The sequence below is a fragment of the Trichosurus vulpecula genome (assembly GCF_011100635.1).
Source record: "Trichosurus vulpecula isolate mTriVul1 chromosome X unlocalized genomic scaffold, mTriVul1.pri SUPER_X_unloc_1, whole genome shotgun sequence".
NCBI classification, from domain to species: Eukaryota; Metazoa; Chordata; class Mammalia; order Diprotodontia; family Phalangeridae; genus Trichosurus; species Trichosurus vulpecula.
In genome coordinates, this window is record NW_023494377.1 from 1,867,754 (window position 1) to 1,889,228 (window position 21,475).

At 47.4% G+C, this 21,475-nt stretch overlaps 1 protein-coding gene across 4 annotated transcripts in view; it reads left to right on the forward strand.

Annotated features, from left to right (window-relative positions):
• Positions 1-2,671: 2,671 nt before the first annotated feature.
• The window catches only part of TMEM164 (transmembrane protein 164), a 124,329-nt gene continuing 105,525 nt past the window's right edge, over positions 2,672-21,475 (forward strand). Inside the window, exons 1-2 of one of the 4 annotated variants that reach the window (XM_036740491.1) lie at positions 2,672-2,724; positions 4,315-4,946. In XM_036740491.1, coding sequence (XP_036596386.1) covers positions 4,566-4,946 — 381 coding nt within the window. In that variant the 5' untranslated portion in view covers positions 2,672-2,724; positions 4,315-4,565. Of the gene's footprint in view, positions 2,725-3,408; positions 3,488-3,847; positions 3,962-4,190; positions 4,947-21,475 lie in introns of those variants that run through there. The other 3 variants (XM_036740489.1, XM_036740490.1, XM_036740488.1) reach the window with 3 other exon arrangements.

The window sequence follows — 21,475 nt, forward strand, 5'->3', positions numbered from 1 at the left end:
AAAGAATGCCAGGTTTGGAGTCACAGGACCTCGGTTCAAATTTTGATACCGACACTTAGCACCTGTGCGATCTTAGAGGCAGCTAGGTGGCGCTACAGTGGATAGAGCGCTAGGCAGGAAGACCTGAATTCAAATCTGACCTTAGATACTAGCCGTGTGACCTTGGAAAAGTCACTTTAAATCTCTGTTTGCCTCAGTTTCCTTAACTGTAAAATAGGGATAATAATAGCTTACTTCAAAGGGTTGTTGTGAGGATCAAATAAGATAATATTTGTAAAGCACTTAGCACCAGTGTCTGGCACATTATAGGCATCATATAAATGCTAGCAGTTCTTCTTCATAGTAATAGTAGTAGTAGTAGCAGTAGCAGCAGCAGTGGTAGTAGTAGCAGTAGTAGCAGTAGCAGCAGCAGTGGTAGTAGTAGCAGTAGTAGCAGTAGTAGTAGTAGTAGCAGTGGTAGTAGTAGTACTAGTAGTAGTAGTAGTAGCAGCAGCAGTGGTAGCAGTAGTAGCAGTAGTAGTAGTAGTAGCAGTGGTAGTAGTAGCAGTAGTAGTAGTAGTAGCAGTGGTAGTAGTAGCAGTAGTAGTAGTAGTAGTAGCAGTAGTAGTAGTAGTAGCAGCAGTAGTAGTAGTACTAGTAGTAGTAGTAGCAGTAGTAGTAGTAGCAGTAGTAGTACTAGTAGTAGTAGCAGCAGTGGTAGTAGCAGTAGTAGTAGTAGTACTAGTAGTAGTAGTACTAGTAGTAGTAGTAGCAGTGGTAGTAGTAGTAGCAGTGGTAGTAGTACTAGTAGTAGTAGTAGCAGCAGTGGTAGCAGCAGCAGCAGTAGTAGTAGTAGCAGTAGCAGTAGTAGTAGTAGCAACAGTAGTAGCAGTAGTAGTAGTAGTAGCAGTGGTAGTAGTAGCAGCAGCAACAGCAGCAGCAGCAGGAGTAGTAGTAGTAGTATAATGGTAGAACCCATCAGTTTAAACAAAACTGTGGCAGAACTTGTAGTAAAGTCCTCAAATTATTATTTTTAACGTCTAAACAACATCCAGCTCATTGAAAGATAAAAGCCAACAACCCTGGAGGGGATTCATGGTTTCTAGGAGCATAGATCGAAATACTAAAGAAAATACAAAGGAAATACATGGTAATGGGGGATGTGGAAGGTGGTGCTCACAGCTGGAGTGCTCAGGAGAGGTGACACGTAGAGAAGGCGATGCATGAGCTGATCTCTGAAGAAAGTCAGTTAAGTCTGAGATGCAGAGGTAAGGAGAGAGGCTGAGCCAGGCATCATCTGAACCCAGATCCATCATCCTCCCAGTCCCTTAGGCTCACAACCTCCTTGACTCCTTATCTATCACCCTTCACAACCAGTCTCTCGTCAAGGCTGGTCCATTTCATCTTTGCAACATCTCTCCAATATACACTCTTCTGTCCTCTGACACTGCCAACACTTTGGTGCAGGCCTTTATTACCTCAGGCCTAGATTATTAAAATAGCCTACTGGTGGGTCTGCCTCTCCCCATCACTCCCCACTCCAGACTAGCCTCCATTGAGTCGCCAAAGTGATTTTTCTAAAGCCCTGGTCTAACCTGGTAATCCTCCAGGCCCTCTCCACTCTCAATCAACTCCGTGGCTCCCTATCAACTCCAGGATCAAATATAAAACCCTCAGCAGTTCAAAGTCCTCTGTAGCCTACCCCTCCCCTTCCAGTCGTCTAACACCTCCCTCTCTCCCCCTTCCCCCCACCCCATGTACTCTTGGACCCTCCTGGCTGTTCCACCAAGACCCTCCATCTCCTGGCTCAGTTATTTTCTCTAGCCATCCCCTACGCCTGGAATGCTCTCTCTCCTCCTCTCTGCCTCCTGACTTTCTTCAAGTCCTAGCTAAAATCCCGCCCTCTCAAGAAGCTCCCCCCCATCCCCCCCTCAATTCTGGTGCCTTCCCTCTGATAATTATTTCTTATTTATCCTGTATATATTTTGTACATATCTGTTTGTTTGTTGTCTCCCCTATTAGGCTGGGAGCTCCCAGAGGGCAGGGATTAGTTTTTCTCTTTCTTTGTATCCTTTAGCACAGTGCCTGGCACACAGTAGGTATTTAATAAATGCTTACTGCCTGACTGACAGATCCTCTGACTCGGGAACCAGCATTCTTTCAGTACGCTAAGCTCTCATGGGAGGGACAGCGACGGAACAGGTAATGTTTAGTCTGAAGCACAGATTTAGAGACGATTTCAGAGCTGGCTTCTCCTAGGTGACAAACAGTTCTGTTCCGGACCAATACAACTTGTTAGCCTTGGCCCCTGAGGGCAGAACGGGAGGCAAAGGGGGGGCAGTTCAGCCTTGATGTCAAGAAAAACAAAAAAACAAACAAGCAAAAAAAAAAAAACCCCACTCAAACAAACCCCAAACCTTCCGGAGGTGAGGAGTACGTGTTCCTCACTATGTGGATGAAATCAGCTGGTGCCTTGAAGGGGGGGAGGGGAGTTCTTGTTTAGGGATGGGTCCCTTCCAGTCCACTTTTGTCACAGCTGCACAGGACTACACATGCACAGACACCAACTATTTCTCGATTATCTAATTGCAATGGGCCAATTGCTCTGGGCCACTTAGTGACCGATCACAAGATCTTGGACTCCGAGCTGCCTGGGGCCTCGGAGGCCACCCTCACTCCCTATCTTATTTTTAGCGAGAAAACTGAGGCCCTGGGGGGCGAAGTGGCTTGCCTTACGTTACTCAGGTACTAAGCAGCGAAGGTGGGATTTGAACCGGGCCCTCTGCCTCGAGCCGGGGCTCGGTCCACCATAGCACGCTGTGGAGGAGGCGAATGTGGAGCAGGGTTTTGCAGGAGGGGAGCCCCGCACACGTGGAGTCCTAGTTAGAGGGGGAGAGGTGCTAGGGAGGGAGAAAGGAGCAAAGGGGGACGGAGAGACAGGAGGAGGAAGAGGAGGCTGAGCAAAGGAGCCAGAGAATCCGAGAAAGAGGATCTGAAGGAATGGAGGACGATTTTTCGGGAGGAAGGGGGGCTGGGGTGTAGGCGAAGTGAAGAACAGAGGCAGGGAGCGGTAAGGGGCCAGAGACCACGGGTGGGTGCTGGAGGGGAAAGAGAAAGGAAGGGAAAGATGGAAGACTGAGCAGAGAGCAATAAGGGGGGGGTTGGGGTGGGGGTGGAGGAGGGGTGGGGAGAAAGGGAGGGGAAGAAGGAGGAAGCGAGTGAGATTGTGAGCAGAGGGAGGAAGAAGGGGAGGAGGAGGAGGAAGAAGGAGGGGGGAGAGGGAGGAGGAGGAGGAGGAGGAGGAGAAGGAGGAGGAGGAGGAGGAGGAGGAGGAGGAGGAGGAGGAGGAGGAGGAGGAGGAGGAGGAGGAGGAGGAGGAGGAGGAGGAGGAGGAGGAGGAGGAGGAGGAGGAGGAGGAGCCGAGAGCCGGGGCCGCGGTCGGTTGGAGGAGTGGAGCGGGAAAGGAAGCCGGCACCCGGATCTGAGCCGGAGGAGCTACGAGCGGGTGGTGAGCTGGGCTCCATGGCGCTAGGTTGGGTTATGCCCTAGAGGAGAGGGGGCGCCCGCTGCGGAACCCCTCTCCCGCCTCCCCCGATCGGGGGAGTGGGCAGCAGCCGGCTTGCGGAGGGGATGCGGCGCCAGGGCTGGGGGAGGGCGCAGGAGAGGGGGCGCGTCCGCAGCTGGTCCCGCCCCCATGCCCCGCCCCGCCCCGCCCCCTGCGGGGGCCCCCGCCCGCGGGCAGGGAGAGGAGGGGAGGGGGGCGGTCCTGACGGGCGGGGCCCTGCTTGCTGCCCCTGGGGAGGGCGGCTGTCCCGACGGGGGGCGGAGCCTGGGGGGCTCCCTCTGAGGCTCTACCTGGGCCGGGGCAGTGGGAGGACGGAGGCCCTCTCTCGGTGGCCGGAGAGGGCACTCCCGGGGAAGTTGGCGGTCACCACGGGGCTGGGAGAGCAGGGGAGCCCTCCCTCCCAGCCGGCCGCCCGCGGTGAGTCGGTGAAAGCCGCGTAGTCCTGCCCCTCGCCACTGGGCTCCCCTCCTGGCCGGCCTCCGCGCTGCTACCTTCCTGGTGTCACCTTCCCAGTCGCGCCCCGCCCCGCCCCGCCCCGGCTCTCTCGTCGGCCCGCCTCTCCTCCCTCGGTTTCCCCGGGTGGGCCCTCCCCCCAGCTCCCTCTCTGCCTACCTCTCTTCCCCACCCCCCGCCCCCTCTCCGGTCCTCCTTCCCTCCTCCGGGGCTCCCCAGCCCTCCCTCCTTGTCTGCCTGCTTGCTGCTTTCCCTCCAAGTGCAGTTGCCTCCTCCCCGGGACTCGAACACATTGGCTTTTTGTCCTCTCCTTTCAGATTGCTCGGGGATCGGCAGCGCCCTTTGCTCCTACGGCTGGGACCCGGAGCCCTGAGACTTCGGGGGACTCTGGAAGCCCCCGGGCCCGTGGCCTGAAGCCTCCCATGTGCCCCTTGGCTCGGACGTCCCAGTGACTCGAGGGGAGGGGTCGCCCTCCTATGTGACGTCCAGCCGGCTCCTGAGCCTCACCGTTCTAGCCTATTCCCGTTCGCTCCTGAGTAGTCAAGCAGAACTGCCCTAGAAGAGGACCATGGCCAGGTACAGCCACCAGAGCCTCCTGGACTGGCTCTACGGGGGCGTGGACCCCAGCTTTGAAGGCAACGGGGGCCCCGACTGTGCCGCGTTCCTCTCGTGGAAGCAGCGGCTGCTGGAGAGCGGGGCCTTCCTGGCCCTGGCCGTGCTGGAGATCCTAGTGGCCCTATGGCATCTCCTGTGGAAGCCCAAAGAGGACGGGGGAGGTCGAGGGGCCTGCCCCCGCCTCCCGCCGCCTCCGCCGGCCAAGGAGAGCCTCTTCAAGAACCTGCTCCTCGTGGCCCTGTGCCTGACCTTCGGCGTGGAGGTGGGCTTCAAATTCGCCACCAAGACCGTCATCTACCTGCTCAACCCCTGCCACCTGGTCACCATGATGCACGTGAGTTGGCTGGCTTGCGCCTGGGCAGCTTGGGTGTTCAGAGAGGACTCCCACCCACCCTAGGTCCTGATCCGTACTCCGTCCCCTCCCCAGAGAAGCTGAACCCGCTTCGATTGGCCTCCGAAGGTCTTCGGGCCACTCTCCCCGCGGCGCCCTTTGTCATTCATTCAGAGGAACGTTTCACTCGAGTGTCTGCTTCGTTCTCAACCGCCCCTGGGGAGCCCGGAGGCGTGGGGGAGGGTTAGAGGCAGTTTCCTGGAGGGCTGGGAGTATACTGTCTAGCCCGAGAGAAGACTTGGCGCCTTGAAATCCTCTCCCTTACTAGGCTCTATGGAAGAGCAGATGCTAGTGGGGATGTGCAGGGAGAGAAATGCGAAGAAAGTGCGCTCTGGGAACTCCGAGGATCGGAGCCTCTGGAGCTGGGGGGGTTGGGGAGGGGCTCAGAGAGTGCCGGTGACTGGCCCCGCTGGGAGGGAAGAGATCTCTTTGGGCTGAGGATTGGCAGAGGCTCCTAGAGGGGTAGGAACTCGACAGGTGTGTGTGTGTGTGTGTGTGTGTGTGTGTGTGTGTGTGTGTGAGCATGAATGTGTGTATGTGTGTATAGGAGTGTGGAGGGTATACATGTGTGTATATGTGTGTGTATATGTGTGCGTATGCGTATGTGGGGTATAATATGTGTGTATGTGTATATATATATGTGTGTATGAGTGTGTGGGGCATATATGTGTATATGAGTGTATGTGTGGTATATATGTGAGTGTGTATATGTGTGTATGTGTATATATGTGTGTGTGTGTAAGTGTGTGTATGAGTGTGTGGGATATATGTGTGTATATGTGTGTGTGAGTATGTATGTGTATGAGTGTGTGTGTGAGTGTGTATGCGTGTATGAGTGTGTGTATGTGTGTGTGTAGGATGGCGTCATCGAGGCAAAGGCTGAAGGCAGTGGCTGGTGGGGAATATTATTTGGTAACCGTAAAGGCAGATTAATCCTTTGGCTCCAAAGTGGGAATGACTCTCGCATTTAGTTTGCTCTTCATAGCTTTCAGCACAGCATCACTTGTTCCAGAGGCACCAGTCAGCCTCAGAGCTAGGAAGCCCTGGGTTCAAGTCCCATCCCTGGCACATCCTGGCTGTGTGTCCCCAAGCAAGTCACTTAATCTCTCAGTGTTCTAGACTAAAACTGATGGCTTGCAGAGTAGGTGCCCACTTGCACTGGTGGAGGGAACTTCCTCACCAGGGAGTGCCCTATGCCAATGAAATCAAGGCTCTTGCCCTGCCCGTCTCCTCTCCACCGATCTCCCCCCTCCCCCATGCTTTTAATAGCATCCAGGTTGAGGCTAAGAGCTCTCTCCTTTCCCCAGATGCTCCTCATTTTTTACTGTCTTGGAGGGCTTGTGAGGAAGGAAGGGAGAGACATTTCCGCAGGTATCAGCTGTTTCTGAGGATTTCTAGGCACATCATGGAGTGCCCTGGTTGCTAGTGATTCTGTTTCCGAAAGGACACTGATTACCTGGGCTGGGGTGTGTGTGTGAGTGTGTTTATGCTGCGCTTCGAGGAGGAGGTGGCACAGGGTTTCTTGTCTTCCTTCTCCGGCTTGCCTGTGTGGGTTTCACTTACTTTCAGTTAATTGGAGTGAGGTAACACTTACCGAATTTGGATTCTGAGGACCAAACAACAAAGATTTCTTTATTGAGTGCCTACTAGGGAAGTGCTTTAGTGGACAGAGCAATGGACTTGGAGGCAGAGGGCTGGAGTTCCAACGTCAGACCTGCCACTTGCTCCCTGTGTCCCTTCTCTGTAAAATGAGGCTGCCAGGCCCCTTCCAGCTTGAAACCAGTGATCCTGTGTACAGAGCCTTGTCATCTCTGGACTGATGATGAGAAGTGCCAGTCCCTGCCCTCGGGGACATTGGGATAGAAACTAGAAAGGATCTGGGGATCTGACAAGTGGGTACACAAAGCAGGAGCAGAGAGGACAGCTGGGCATCCACCCGAGCCTTGAAGAGAGTTAGGAGTCTGGGAGAGGCCAAGAGCCTGGGAGAGGCTAGCAGGAGTCCAGGATAGGCCAGCAGGAATCTGGGATAGGCTAGCAGGAGTCCGGGAGAGGCCAGGAGTCTGGGAGAAGCCAGGAGCCTGGGAGAGGCTAGGAGGAGTCCAGGAGAGGCCAGGAGGAGTCCAAGAGAGGCCAGGAGGAGTCCGGGAGAGGCCAGGAGGAGTCCAAGAGAGGCCAGGAGGAATCCGGGATAGGCCAGCAGGAGTCCGGGATAGGCCAGGAGTCTGGGATAGGCCAGCAGGAGTCTGGGAGAGGCCAGGAGGAGTCCAGGAGAAGCCAGCAGGAGTTTGGGAGAGGCCAGGAGGAGTCTGGGAGAAGCCAGGAGGAGTCTGGGAGAAGCCAGGAATCCAGGATAGGCCAGCAGGAGTCCAAGATAGGCCAAGAGGAGTCTGGGAGAGGCCAGGAGGGGTCTTGGAGAGGCCAGGAGGAGTCTGGGAGAGGCCAGGAGGAGTCTGGGAGAAGCCAGGCATCCAGGATAGGCCAGCAGGAGTCCAGGAGAAGCCAGCAGGAGTTTGGGAGAGGCCAGGAGGAGTCTGGGAGAGGCCAGGAGGGGTCTTGGAGAGGCCAGGAGGAGTCTGGAAGAGGCCAGGAGGAGTCTGGGAGAAGCCAGGCATCCAGGATAGGCCAGCAGGAGTCCAGGAGAAGCCAGCAGGAGTTTGGGAGAGGCCAGGAGGAGTCTGGGAGAGGCCAGGAGGGGTCTTGGAGAGGCCAGGAGGAGTCTGGGAGAGGCCAGGAGGAGTCTGGGAGAAGCCAGGAATCCAGGATAGGCCAGCAGGAGTCCAGGATAGACCAAGAGGAGTCTGGGAGAAGCCAGGAGGGATCTTGGAGAGGCCAGGAGGAGGGCAGAGCCCAGGCCAGACTGGGAGGCTTAATGAATACTTGTTGATTAATGAGGGGCGGGGGGAGCAGCTTGTATGAAGCTCTGGGGAATGGCCCTGCAGCCCAGTTTAGATGGACTCAGTTAGTCAGTAGGCCTTTATTAAGTGTTTTCTGTGTGCCAGGTGCTGTGGATATGTTAGGCCCTGGGGGGGACACCCAAGTGAAACAGCCCCTGCTCTCAGAAAGCTCACATTCTATCCAGAACATATGTGAAGGGGGAGTAATGAATAAGCCCCCCCCACTCCAAGGGAGGCTCATTGATCTTAGCCTGGAAGGGAACCAAGGGACCACTTGGTCCAACCATTTCATTTTACAGCTGAGGAAACTGAGGCCCAGAGAATTGAAGTGGCAAGGGTGGGGTTTGGACAGCTCCTGAAGTCTAGCAGCTCCACCCCCAAAGGTTGGAGCTGAGTGTCAGAAGGCCTTAAGGGTGAGCCTCAAGAGTGCATTTTCTGGTAGAGGCAATGAGCAGGTTGGACATTTGCTTTAAGAAGACCATTTTGACAGCAGCTTGAAGGCTGGATCAGAGACAAGATAGGGCAAAGCAAGGAGACCAATTAGGAGGCCTCGACAGGGGGACTGGGAGATGTGGGGGAGAAAGAAACTGCCACCTTGGGCCAATGATTGGCTCCAGGGGGAGCGGGAAGGGACTGGGAGGCCGATGGTGCTGGGAGGGTGGGGCAGGCCCGGCACTTCTGCGACCAGTGGGATTTTAGGTGTCAGTGGGACATCCAGCAGGCAGCTTGGAGAAATGAGGTTAAAACTCCGGGGACAGATTTAGGCTGGAGAGTGAAAAGCCAGCCTCAGAGCCAGGAAGACTTATTCTGGCTGTGTGACCCTAGGCACCTCCAGGCCCGAGGGCCCGAATTGCTGTGGCGTAGGGCCTTGCTTCTTCTGGGAGGTGCCTTTAATCAAGGACATCACACTTTCTGTCTCCCTTCTTCTGTCTGTCACCCTGCACCCTCTCTCTGAAGGCTACATCTAGAGTGTAGGTCAGCACCTACTCTCTGCATCTTCTGGGCCTGCCCGGGGTCACACAAGCTAGATGGCTCAGAGGCAGGATTGGAATCCAGGCTTTTCTGCCTCAGAGGCTTGCTGTGTGTGTGTGTGTGTGTGTGTGTGTGTGTGTGTGTGTGTGTGTGTGTGAGAGAGAGTGTGTGAGTGTTTCCTGAGCCTGTCTGTCTGTCTCTCCTTTCCTTTTCCTCCCCTCCTCTCTTTCCTTCTCTCTCTCTCTCTCCTCTCTCTCTTCTCTCTCTCTCCTTCCTTTTTCCTCCCCCTCTCTCTTTCCTTTTCTCTCTCTCCTCTCTTCTTTCTCTCTCATTCTCTCTCTCCTCTCTTCTCTCTCGCCTTCTTTCTCTCTCTCCTTTCTTCTCTCTCTTTTTCTTTCTCTCCTTCCCTTTTCCTCACCTTCTCTCTTTCCTTTTCTCTCCTCTCTTCTCTTTCTCTCTTTCTCTCTCTCTCCTCTCTTCTTTCTCTCTGTCTTTCCTCTCTTCTTTCTCTCTCTCTCCTCTCTTGTCTCTCTCTCCTTCTCTTTTCCTCCCCCCTCTCTCTCCCTCCTTCTGCTCCTTTCCTCTCCCCTCCTCTTCTCTTCCTCTCCCCTTCCCCCTCTTTTCTCTTCTTTCCTCCCCTCCTCTCTCCTCTCTCCTCCTCTCCCTGGGTCTCCCTGTCTCTCTATGTCTTTGCATGTGCCTCTCTGAGTCCCCCTCCCTTCTCTTCTTTCTTTACCTCCTCCCTGCCACTCCCTCCCTCCCTGCCACCCCTCCCTCCCTTCTACCCCCTCCTTCCCTTCCACTCCCCTCCCTCCTTTCCATCCCTCCCTCCCTGACACCCTCCTCCCTCCCTTCCACCCCCCTCACTCCCTGCCACCCTCCTCCCTCCCTTCCACCCCCTTCCTTCCTGCTACCACTCCCCTTCCACCCCTCCCTCCTTCCCTCCCTTCCACCCCACCTCCCCTGAGTGTGTGCACTTGCGCTCATACATTTGTATTTTGGGGAGCCATTCACATAGTAGGTTGCCTAATAATTGCTGAAGCTGAACTCACCATTTTTGAGGGGCCTCTCCACGTTTGTTGTTATTAGGCATCCTTGGCTGCATATGAGCCTCCAACAGCTAGTAAGCTGTTGTATGGCGTGGTCCCAGGTCTGACTCATGAGGTAGGGGCTGGTGATTGGGATTTTTTTGGGGGGGGGGAAGGAAGGGGAATGGGCCAGGGTGGGATGGGTCGAGGAGAATAGCTACTCAGCTTGGGCTCGCTCTCCCGTGCACATGGGACACATGGGGTCCGTACAGAGCTGCTTTCTTTGACTCTCCCAACTCCTACCTATTAGCATGGTGCAGGAAATGAGTGGATGCTGGCAGTGGTGGGGGGGGGGGGGATAGGAGAGGAAAGCTGCCAACTCCATACGAAAATATTCTGGATAAGGATTCAGGGGAAGACGTGCTCCAGTACGCAGCCTATGTGGGAAAAGAGATGTTCTGAAGTTATAAAACTGAGGACAGGAAGGGAAGAAAAGCTGTCTTTATTTTAGGCTAGGGAAGTAGTGCCGTGGGACAGTAGATAGCACAGTGGCTCAGGAGGCAGAAGTCCTGGGTTCAAATCTTGCCTCTGAAGCTGACTACCTGTGTCATCTCTGGAAGACACCTCCCTTCACTCTCAGCCTCAGTTTCCACCCCTGTAAAGTGGGGGAGTTAGATTAGCTGGCCTCTGCGGGCCCCTCCCAGCTTTAGATCTGGGATCTGTGTAGGCCTTTGGACAAGTCTCCTGAATATTCTAGGTTTTAGTTTCTCTTCTGTAAAAGGCGGGGCACAGGAGGAAAAAAAAAACAGAGTGAGACTAGCTGGCCTCTGAAGTCTTTCTAACTCCAGATCTAGGGTCCTATAGGACACCCCAGGTAGGTCACTTAACCTCCTTGGGGCTCTGTTTTCCATCTGCAAAATAAGGGAGTTGGGCCGTTAGTGTCCTCACCTCCTCCTACTCATTTGGCTAGGCTACTCATCACCTGTACCATTAGCATTCTGCCACTGAGAAGTCTACGAGGGTTGCCTAGAGTCACACAGCTAGCATGGATGAGACGTGGGATTGAACCTATGCCTTTCAGACTCAGGCTGGACTCTTATGTACTGTGTTACACTATTTTTTTATGGTTGAAGTCCCAAGTTCAAATCCAGCCTCAGACACTTCCTAGCTTTGCGACCCTGGGTGAGTCATCTAATCTCTATCTACCTGAGTTTCTTCACCTGTAAAATAAGGATAAGAGTATCACCTACCTCCCAGAGTTGTTGTGAGGATCAAATGAGATTTTTTTTATATCTGTCTATCTATCTCCTCTATCTGTCTGTCTGTCTGTCTACCTATCTGTCTGTCTGTCATCTGTCATCTATCTGCCTATGTATCTATGTATCTATCTACCTACCTACCTACCTGTCTATCTATCTATCTATCTATCTATTTTTCTATCTATCTACCTACCTGTCTATCTATCTATCTATATCTGTCTATCTCTATGTACATATATGTATATGTGTCTCTGTGTTTGTATGTATGTGTATATGTGTACATATATAAATAATACACACATACATATATAATACAGTTATCCCTTCCATATTGTGGGGGTTAGGGGCACGGTGCCCCTGTGATCTAGAAAATCTGCATAAAATGTTTTGGCCCTCCCATTGCACTAGAGAAGAAGTATGAATTATTATGGTATTAGAAGAAAAAATATGTTGATGTTATACAATACTATACATGTATTTTATGCATTTCTGAATTTCTAACCTTTTTCTGGGTTGTCTGCTGGCCTTCACATATCATCTGTAGCTTCTGCAAAACTCCTCCCAAATTCCCATTTAATTTCTTATGCTGACCTGAGATATATGGAGAAAGGATAACTATACTACCTGAATGTTGCTGAAGTCATAGCCACTTAGAGGGGAAAAGGACAGAGAGGACCAGTTACCTGAAGTTCAACAGTGAAGTAGTAATCAAAGAGGAAAGCCAGATTGCTGTCTGGGGGCTTCCAAGGCACTGCGGTGCAAAGAGTAGGAAGTGGGTAGTGTTCTTGCTAATTGTGTCCTTGCTAATGCTTTCCTTCTGTTTCTGGTGCCTTGGTTTCCCTATCTGTAAAACAAGGTGAGTGGTCTCTAGCTTTTCCCATTCACTGGTTCAGCATGCTCTCTTTGTGCCAGGCACCATGCCAGGGATACAGAGACAAAAATGAAGCAGTTGCCATCCTCATGTAGCTTATGTTCTACTGGGGAAAACATCAGTCAATCAAAAAGCATTTATTAAGAGCTTTGTATATGCCAATCACTCTGCCAAGCTTTGGAGACAGAAATAAAAGCAAATGAAACAGTCCCTGTCCTCAAGGAACTTACATTCTAATAAGAGAAGACAGCACATATAGGGCAGCAGGAAAAGGGGTGGGCAGTGCTGGGAAAGGGAGGAAGAGTCTGAATAGAGGCTGGGTTTGAGTAACACAAAGCACAGCAGGAATCCTTCCTAAAATGTTGGTCCTGGGAAGGGGCCTTGAGGTGGAGGTGTCTCTAGGGTGGCCATGCAACTGGTGAGGAGGGCTTGAGAGATGGAGTCCAGGTGAGAGTGAGAAAAATTTATCATGAAGACACTGTAGATGCAAAGATTTTTTTCAAAATAAGTTTTCATTGGTGTCTTTGATTTTTTTTACTTAATTGTAGCTCCTCCAAGTATCCCATCTCCTCCCACCCTCAGATAGCCATTTCAGGTAACAAATAGTATTTATTAAAGACAAAAAAAGAGTAAAAATGATTAAAGTCTGAAAATACGTGTAACATTCTGAACCACTCACCTCTGCAAATGGGTGTCTTTTCACATCTCTTCTTTCTAGCGTGCTTGTTCTTTATAATTTTGCAACATTCACTTCCGATTTTTTCTTGGGGTTCTTTCCCTTTATATTGTCAGAGTCAATGGGCATATTGCTTTCTCATCTTTACTTACTTCACTCTGCATCAGTTTGTATAGATCTTCCCAGGCTTCTCTGTATTCCTCACATTTCATAATGTCATACAGCACAGTAATATTCCATTCCATTCACATGTCATAATTTGTGTAGCCATTCTCCAATCCATGGGCGGCTACTTTGTTTCCAGGGTTTTGCTATCACAAAAAGTGCTGCTATAAATATTTTGGTGGAATTTTTCTTATCAGTGCCTTTCTTGGGGTATATGCATAGCAGTGGAATCTCTTGGTCAAAGAGTATGGACATTTTAGTCACTTTATTCCTATAAGTTCTAATTACTTTCCTAAATGGTTGTATTGATTCACAGCTCCACCAACAATGCACTAATGTGCCTATCTTTCCACAGCCTATCCAACATTGACTTGCAGTCTTTTGTCATCTTTACCAATTTCCAGGGTGTGAGAACCTGAAAAGAACCTCAAGGTTCTTTTCAACTTGCATTTCTCTTATAATTAGTGATTTGTAGCATTCTTTCATGTGACTGTGAATAGTTTACAGTTCCTTTGAGAACTCTTCATATGTTTTGACCACTTATCTTTTGTGGAATGGCTTTTGGTTTTATACACACACATATGCATACATACATACATACATACATACATACATACATACATACATTCATACACATGGGGCAGTGAGGTGGCACAGTGGATAGAGTGCCGGGCCTGGAGGGAAGAAGACTCATCTTCCTGAGTTCAAATCTGGCCTCAGACACTTATTAGCTGTGTGACCCTGGGCAAGTCACTTGACCCTGTTTGCCTCAGTTTCCTCATCTGTCAAATGATCTGGAGAAGGAAATGACAAACCACTTCAGTATCTTTCCCAAGAAAACCCCAAATGGGGTCATGACTCAACAACAAAAGATATGTATACATTTATGTATACATATACATGTATTTGTTCATTGTTTATGCACCTTGGATACGCAAACCTTATCGGAGAAATTTGTAGAAAGATTTGAAAAAAGATACAGTGCCTGCCTTCATTCTATTGGTGGAAAATGACATATAACCAGGAAATGAAATACAAAATGTCTACAAAGTAGATTGTAAAAGTAACACCTTATGGGAAATTCCCTCACTTGATAATACATCAAGGAAGAGAAGAAACAAAGAAAACTAAGAAACAAAAAGGACAGAATAGTGGAAAGGTTGGCCATAAGGTTGGGGGGGGGTAGGCCTTGGAGGCTGGGTGACCTGGGCTTAAGTCTTGTCCCTGTAACTGGGGCCAGTGCTTAACCTTTTAGTGCCCCAAGTACTTGCAGATACTCTAAAGTTAAAATGAATCCCAGAACTGTCTGGTGGAAGGAGTTTACCGCCGTGGATGAATTCATCGCTCTGGACCCTGCTCTTCCCCCACCCCCCAAATGGCTGTCGGTGTGACAGGTGGTGTATCAAATGCAGATGGGTGAGGCCGCCCATTTTCAGTGAGGACTTCTTGGGAAGTGAGGTCATCCACAGGAAACATGGGGCTCTCCAGGGTAATTTTCTGCCAACTCTCTTTTTCTCCCCTTTCCTCTCATTAACAAAAAAGTCATTCATGAAAAGAAACAACCCCTATCAGCTGCTGCTAGACTGAGACTCTCTAGGCAGGAGTGTTATTTCGGAGAGCAGATGACAAGGATCAGAGGGCATCCTATCTGGATAGGGGCCCCTGGCAAGTGAGCATGTCCAGGAAGGTCAGCCAGGGGACTGAATTCAGCTTGACATTCAGCCGGCAGCGTCCCTAGCTGGCCATGGGGTACTGGGAGTTAGGAATCCCAGCTCTGATACTGATCCCCTAGGCAAGTCCCTTTTCCCCTTGGGGCCTCAGTTTCCTCATCTGGACAACGAGGGGGTTGGACCAGATATTCTCTCTCAGCTCTTCAGCCTTTCCTTTGTAAGGCCAGAGGAAGTGGAAGGAGCACAAACCAGTGGGAAGTGCCTCTGTCCTCTTTGTTGGCCAGTTCCTCCTTCATACAGGGCAGGTAGCCAACCCCTTGAAGGCCTAGTTTGTCCCCCTGCTCCCTGACTGTCCCTCCTAGCCCTTCACCCCACCCCCCATCGTGTCTCCCTGTTGGAGCCCTTTCCTATCACTGAGAACAGATGCAGGCTTCAAGGGCCTCTGAGATGTGTCCCTGCCAGGCACAGGATAGAAATAGGGTTGTTTGCCCCAGAGGCTCGGCTCGTGTGATCTACATGCTGGCTGGTCATCTCCCCCTCTCTCCACTTAGTGTCTTGTGATCATTTTGGCAGCAGCTGAAATTGAAGCTGGATGTTGGGGGCCTGGGGGAAACACAAGGGCAGGACCACACCTAGCGGTTCGTGAGCCTGGAGTCCTTTGGAGAGGGTAGCGGCTGTAGGGGGAGGGGGTTGCCTTCCTCTAGCTATATCTTTAGGTCACTTGATACACCAGCTCCCACAGGCTAGCCTGTAGTAAGTTCACACTTGTTATATCCTCTGCCTAGAGGAGGAGGAGGCAGAAATGTGTGTGTGCACGCATGCGTGTGTGTGTGTGTGTGTGTGTGTGTGTTAAAGATACCGATCTCTAAAAGGGCAAGTAATGTTAAGAGCAGGGTTTTAAAAATTGTTTTCAGACATGAGGGTAGTCATGACTTAAAAATTAAAAAGTTTTATTGATGTCTTTTGTTTTTTATCCCATAATCATTTGCCAATGGTTCCCCGCCCCCGCAGCCAAGGTACCTTTCACTGGACCGACAACAACAAAATACCCAACTGTTAAGCAAAACCTTTCCACAGAGTAGGCAGCGTTTCACTCCTGTAATCCACTACCTTTCTGCCAAGAAGAAAGAAGCATGTTCTAGAGCAGTGTGGTCCAGTGGAAAGAGCACTAGCTCTGGACTCTGAGAACCTGGATTCAAATTCTGATGCCGGTGCTTAGTATCTGTGTACTTTAGTACATTCTCCCAGGATCATCTGTCAAATGGGGGTGGGGTGGGATGGGGTTGGGCTGCATCATCTCCGAGGTTCCTTCTAGATTTACTCTCTTATGATATATGATCTCTTCCCCTACCCCCCCGCCATGTAGTTGGAGCTAGAAAGAATTGTAGAGATCTACTCCCCCTCATTTATTTTAAAAAATTTCTGCTTTTATTGTGAACTTAAATATCTACTAATATTTCAACATACAAAGAAAAGAGGATTGTATATAAAACTAAATATATTGCATATAGTTTGTTTTGAAAAAATATGTATATTAAATTTAACATGGTAGTAACAAGATTGCCATTTGTATCCCTTTCTGACCTTTTTTGTTTTCTATGTATTTTCTAATGTTTTGTTGATGCACTTTATAGTTAGAATTTCTTTAGTTGACTTTTCTCCCTCCCCACTTCCATTGGAAGCCTTCTCTGATAATGAGTATAGTCAAGTGAAATAAACTCAAACATTGGCCTTGCCTGAAAACTTAAGTTTCATTCCGTACCTCCAGGCCTTTGCTTCTTTGCAAGAGGAGAGGAGCAAGCTTTCTTTGTGGTCTCTAATTAGTTCCCTTTACATTATTATGGGCCAGTTCTTTTCCTTGTCCTGCTCATTTCATTCTGCATCAGTTCATAGGAATCTTCCCAAGATTCTCTGCATCCATTCTATTTCTTGTTTCTTAGGGTACTTCTAAAATATTCCATTGCATTCAGACCTATGATCACCTCCCAATGATCCTTGTGTTTGAACTGATTTTTATTGTCCTTTAGTGTTGTTTTTTGTTACATTGTTTCAATCATTGTGTGTATATTGTTCTGCTCTATTTCATTTCATGCAAGTCCTCCTAGTTTTCCCTGAATTCTTTATAATTTGTCATTTTTTATGGTTTTTGTTGTTCAGTCGTGTCTGACTCTTCATGACCCCATTTGAATTTTTCTTGGCAGAGGTACTGGAGTGGTTTGCCATTTCCTTCTCCAGCTTATTTGACAGATAAGGAAACTGAGGCAAACAGGGTTAAGTAAGTTGCCTAGCGTCACATAGCTAGTAAGTGTCTGAGGCCAGATTTGAACATATGAAGACGAGTCTTCCTTATGGTACAATAATTAATATTCCATCACATTTATATGCTACAACGTGTTCAGCCATTTACTAATGAATAGGTATCTCTTTTGTATCCAGCCTTTTGCTACCCCCAAACAGTCCCAACTCTGCTATTTAACCTTGGGCAAGTTGTTTAACCTCTCTCTGGACCCCAGATCCTCCTCTATAAATGAGAGAATTGGACTAACTGCTCTTTTAGGTCTCTTTCAGCTTTACATCTATGATCCTAAGTGCTGTTATGAATCCTGATTATGTATGGGTTCTTTCTCTCTGACACCTACCTTCTTGGGTGATGTGTCCAGCAGTGATATCATTGAATCAGAGTAGTAACTTTGGGGGACATATTTCCAAGCTGATTTTGAGAATGGTTGGATTAATTTGAAGCTCTACGAACAGTATATTGTACTCGACTTTTCATAACCCTTCTGACTGACTATTTTCATCTCATATTGTCTTTGCTAATTTGAGGAATATGAGGTGACATCTCAGAGTTGTTTAACTTCCATTTCTTTTATTAGTGATTTAAAGTATCTTTTCGTATTGTTATTGCTAGATTGTATTTCTAGATCATTATTGCTAGACTGTATCGTTATTGCTAGCTCATTATTGCTAGATTGTATTTCTAGGTCATTATTGCTAGACTGTATCGTTATTGCTAGCTTATTATTGCTAGATTGTATTTCTAGGTCATTATTGCTAGACTGTATCATTATTGCTAGATCATTATTGCTAGATTGTATTTCTAGCTCATTATTGCTAGATTGTATTTCTAGATCATTATTGCTAGACTGTATCGTTATTGCTAGCTCATTATTGCTAGATTGTATTTCTAGGTCATTATTGCTAGACTGTATCGTTATTGCTAGATCATTATTGCTAGATTGTATCGTTATTGCTAGATCATTATTGCTAGATTGTATTTCTAGATCATTATTGCTAGATTGTATTTCTAGATCATTATTGCTAGATTGTATTTCTAGGTCATTATTGCTAGACTGTATCGTTATTGCTAGCTCATTATTGCTAGATTGTATTTCTTTAGAAAACTCATTTTTTGACCACTTATCTATTGAAGAATGGCTCTTAGTCTTCTATATTTGAGCTAGTTCCCTACATATTTTGTCTATCAGACTTTTTATCTGACATATTTGTCATCAAGCTCTTTTTCCCAGCTACTAGTTTTCCTTCTTAGCTATTCATGCAAAAGATTTTTTTACTTTTATATAGTTGAGGTTGTCCATGTTCTCTTTTATAATCTCCTTTATCCCTTGTTTGGTTGAGATTTCTTCTCCTAACCATAGTCATGAAAAAGTATGAAATGTGAAAGGCCTTCTATTCTCATCTATTTTTAAAAACAATTTTTTTGATGTGGCTTTTCCTGTTTAGGCCCACTTGGAACTTTTTATGGCATATGGTATAAGATGCTGGCCTAAACCCATTTTTCTGCCCACCCAGAAGTCCTTTTTTATTTTATTGGTGTCTTTGTTTTTATATCACATATATGTCTGATTATATCTATTTCGCCCTCCCAAACCTCCCCTTCCCTCAGCAAGTCTGCCCTTGTGACAAAGATTAAAAAGGAAAAAGAAAAAAAGTTCTGTAGTGAAACCAGTCAACCCATAAACCATGTCTGACGATATTTATGCAACATTCTACAATCTGGTCCACTTTTCTTAAGTGGTGTTTCTAACTACGCTATTATACATTATACAAATAATTGCTGAATCGTGGTGTACAGAACATTGTATCAAAATCCAGTCTGTGATGTTTGAGGGTTCATGGTCAGGAAATATGCCAGCACATTGTCAAACTCCTTGTAAAACATCTAAGGTCTTGTTTATTTTACCCTTTCTTCTTCTAGGAATGATGGGCATGGTTATACAGGAATGTGCTGGAGTCAGCTGGGGAGCTGATTGTTAAATTTTTAGTACTTCAGAAATCTAAATTGGGGCTTGATTTATTGCTTTGTTGATTATCTAGACTTAGGAAAGTGTCTAGACTTAAGAAAGTGTTAATAATGCAGATTAAACTTAAAAGTGTCCCCTATAAACTTTTTTTTTTCCTTTGGACAGCTGGTTGTTAAACATTTACCAACATACCTCTCATGATTAAGTATCATTTTACAGATGGAAGAATTTTCTTAGAGGACAAGACATTACTCAACAAGTCAGTAGCATAGGGTGTCTTGTGACTTACCGATTTTGAATCTCTAGTATACACATAGCCTTGTTCCCCCGAGCATCAGGCCTGCACTTCCAGGACAAGTGGTAAGGCTTAGGTTCTTATTTGGTTGAGGTATTCTTCCTCAAATTTGGGATTTCTAGGCTGAAGAAGGTGATTTCACATCATCTTACTGTGTGTTTTTGTAAAGAGTACCTGTTGTGTTAACTCGATCTGTCTAATGTGGTCTCCCTGGGGCCCAGTTATATGTCCTTAGTCTTGAGTGTTTAACAAGATCCTATTCTGGATGTCGGTTTGTTACTAAATCCCCTTTGGTTCTTTGTGTATTCATGTCAATATATCCCTCTTAGACCTGAACCCTTTGGGACAGGGAACATACTTTTTAAGTTGCTTCTGTATCCATGCACCTAATACAGTGTTGCATATGCAATGGGATCTCGGCCAATGCAAAATTATGATGATAACATGTCCTGTTTCTATAGCAATTTAAGCTTGCCTCATAACAACCCTGTGAGGGAAGGAGTGATTATTATTCTTATTTTACAGAGGAGAAAAACTGAGGCTGTGAAGGATTGAGTGACTTGATCTTCTTTTATTTTATTAGCGATTTGAAGAAATCTTTCATATTCTTTAAAGTTTGCAATTCTTCTTTGGATAACTGTTTCTATCCTTTGAATAATATCCATCGAGGGAATGACTTTTGGTTTTACATATTTGTGTTGGGTCCTTAAACATCTTGAATATCAGGCTCCTATCAGAGATATTGGAAGTAAAGATTTTTCTTCTCAATCTATAGCTGTCAATCTTAGTTGCATTGATTTTGTTCATGCAAAAAAAACTTTTCTAGGTACTTAGTTATCTATTTCATCATGTGTAATCACCATGGTTAGATGACTTGAATGAGTTCATACAAGTAAGATTAAAGACAAGATCTCAACCAGAGGTTAAGTGACTTGCCTACGGTCACACAGCTAGTAAGTGTCTGAGGCCAAATTTTAGTTGAGGTCTTACTGACTTCAGGCCCAACTCTCTATCCACCTAGCTGCTTATGGCTATCTGTTCTGTCACTCAAGTCAGTAGCACTCAGCCCCCAGTTTTTCTAGAATTATTTTATAAAATGTCCTGCTGTAACTGACACCTTTTTAAAAGTGCTGAATTACCTAGTTTTAAAAAGAATTACTAGCGACCCTGTGTAAGTCACTTAACCTCAATTGCCTTGCCAAAAAAAACAAGCAAAAATGAAATTAATACAAATTGAAATGTCTGATAATTTTTTGGTATCCTTTGAGACAACAAGTGACATGTTAGTATATCCTAAAACAAGGATTGGGAATCACTGTAATAATTTGGCTTTTTTTAAAATTTTTGCAGGGGGTGGAGGAAGGGCAATTGGGGTTAAGTGACTTGCACAAGGTCACACAGCTAGTCAGTGTGCCAAGTGTCTGAGGCCAGATTTGAACTCAGGCCCTCCTAACTCCAGGGCCGGTGCTCTATTCACTGTGCCACCTAGTTGCCCCAATAATTTGTTTTTAAGAAGAATCTGATGGACTGGGGAATTCATAGGTGTTCAATTTTCTGTCCCTACTCCCATTTCAACCATCATTTCTGTCCTCGTCACCATTTCGGTCAGGTAGTTCCTTATTTCTTCTCTGTCCTCTATAGCACAGAGGATGCCCACTCCCCATTGGAGCTGGCACTGGTTGAAACTAATGCCCAGGTTTTATAAAACTCTTCGTGTAGATTCTCTTACTTGTCCTTCCATTATTTTGAAAGAAATCAGAGAATGTTTCTATCTTGTAGTTGTCATAGTTTTTATGGGGCTTGACCAAGATAGCATGGGGCATCAGACTAAACATTTTCTAGGCATCTGGACTCAGTTTTTTGACCTCAGCTTGCCCGTAACTTGCTAAACGAGCTTAAGCACTCAATTTAAACTTTTCCTACCTTGGTCTTCCCTGTGCAGTGGTTAAAGTGGGACCAAGCATATAATGTATGACCCTGTCTGCCTCTGTTTAATCAATAAATTTTAAGCATTTATTAAGCACCTACTATATGCCAAGCATTGAGCATACAGACAAATACAAAACAGTCCTTGCTGTCATGGATTTTGTTCTACTAGAGGAAAATAAGCTATGCAGGTAAATTTTTCAGAATATATGATCAATCACTTAGTAAATATGTTTAGATGCTTACTCTATGCTAGGCATAAATGCTACATTCAGGGTGAACAAAAAATGAAACAATCCCTGCCTTTGAGTAGTAACATTGTGCCAAGGAAGACAACTTACTCACCTGTAAGAATTCACAAAGGAAATAGAAAATAATTTGGGACTGGGAAGGGAGGTGCTAGCTTCCACAGGGGCTATTGGGCAAGACCTCCTGTAGGAGGAGATGCTTG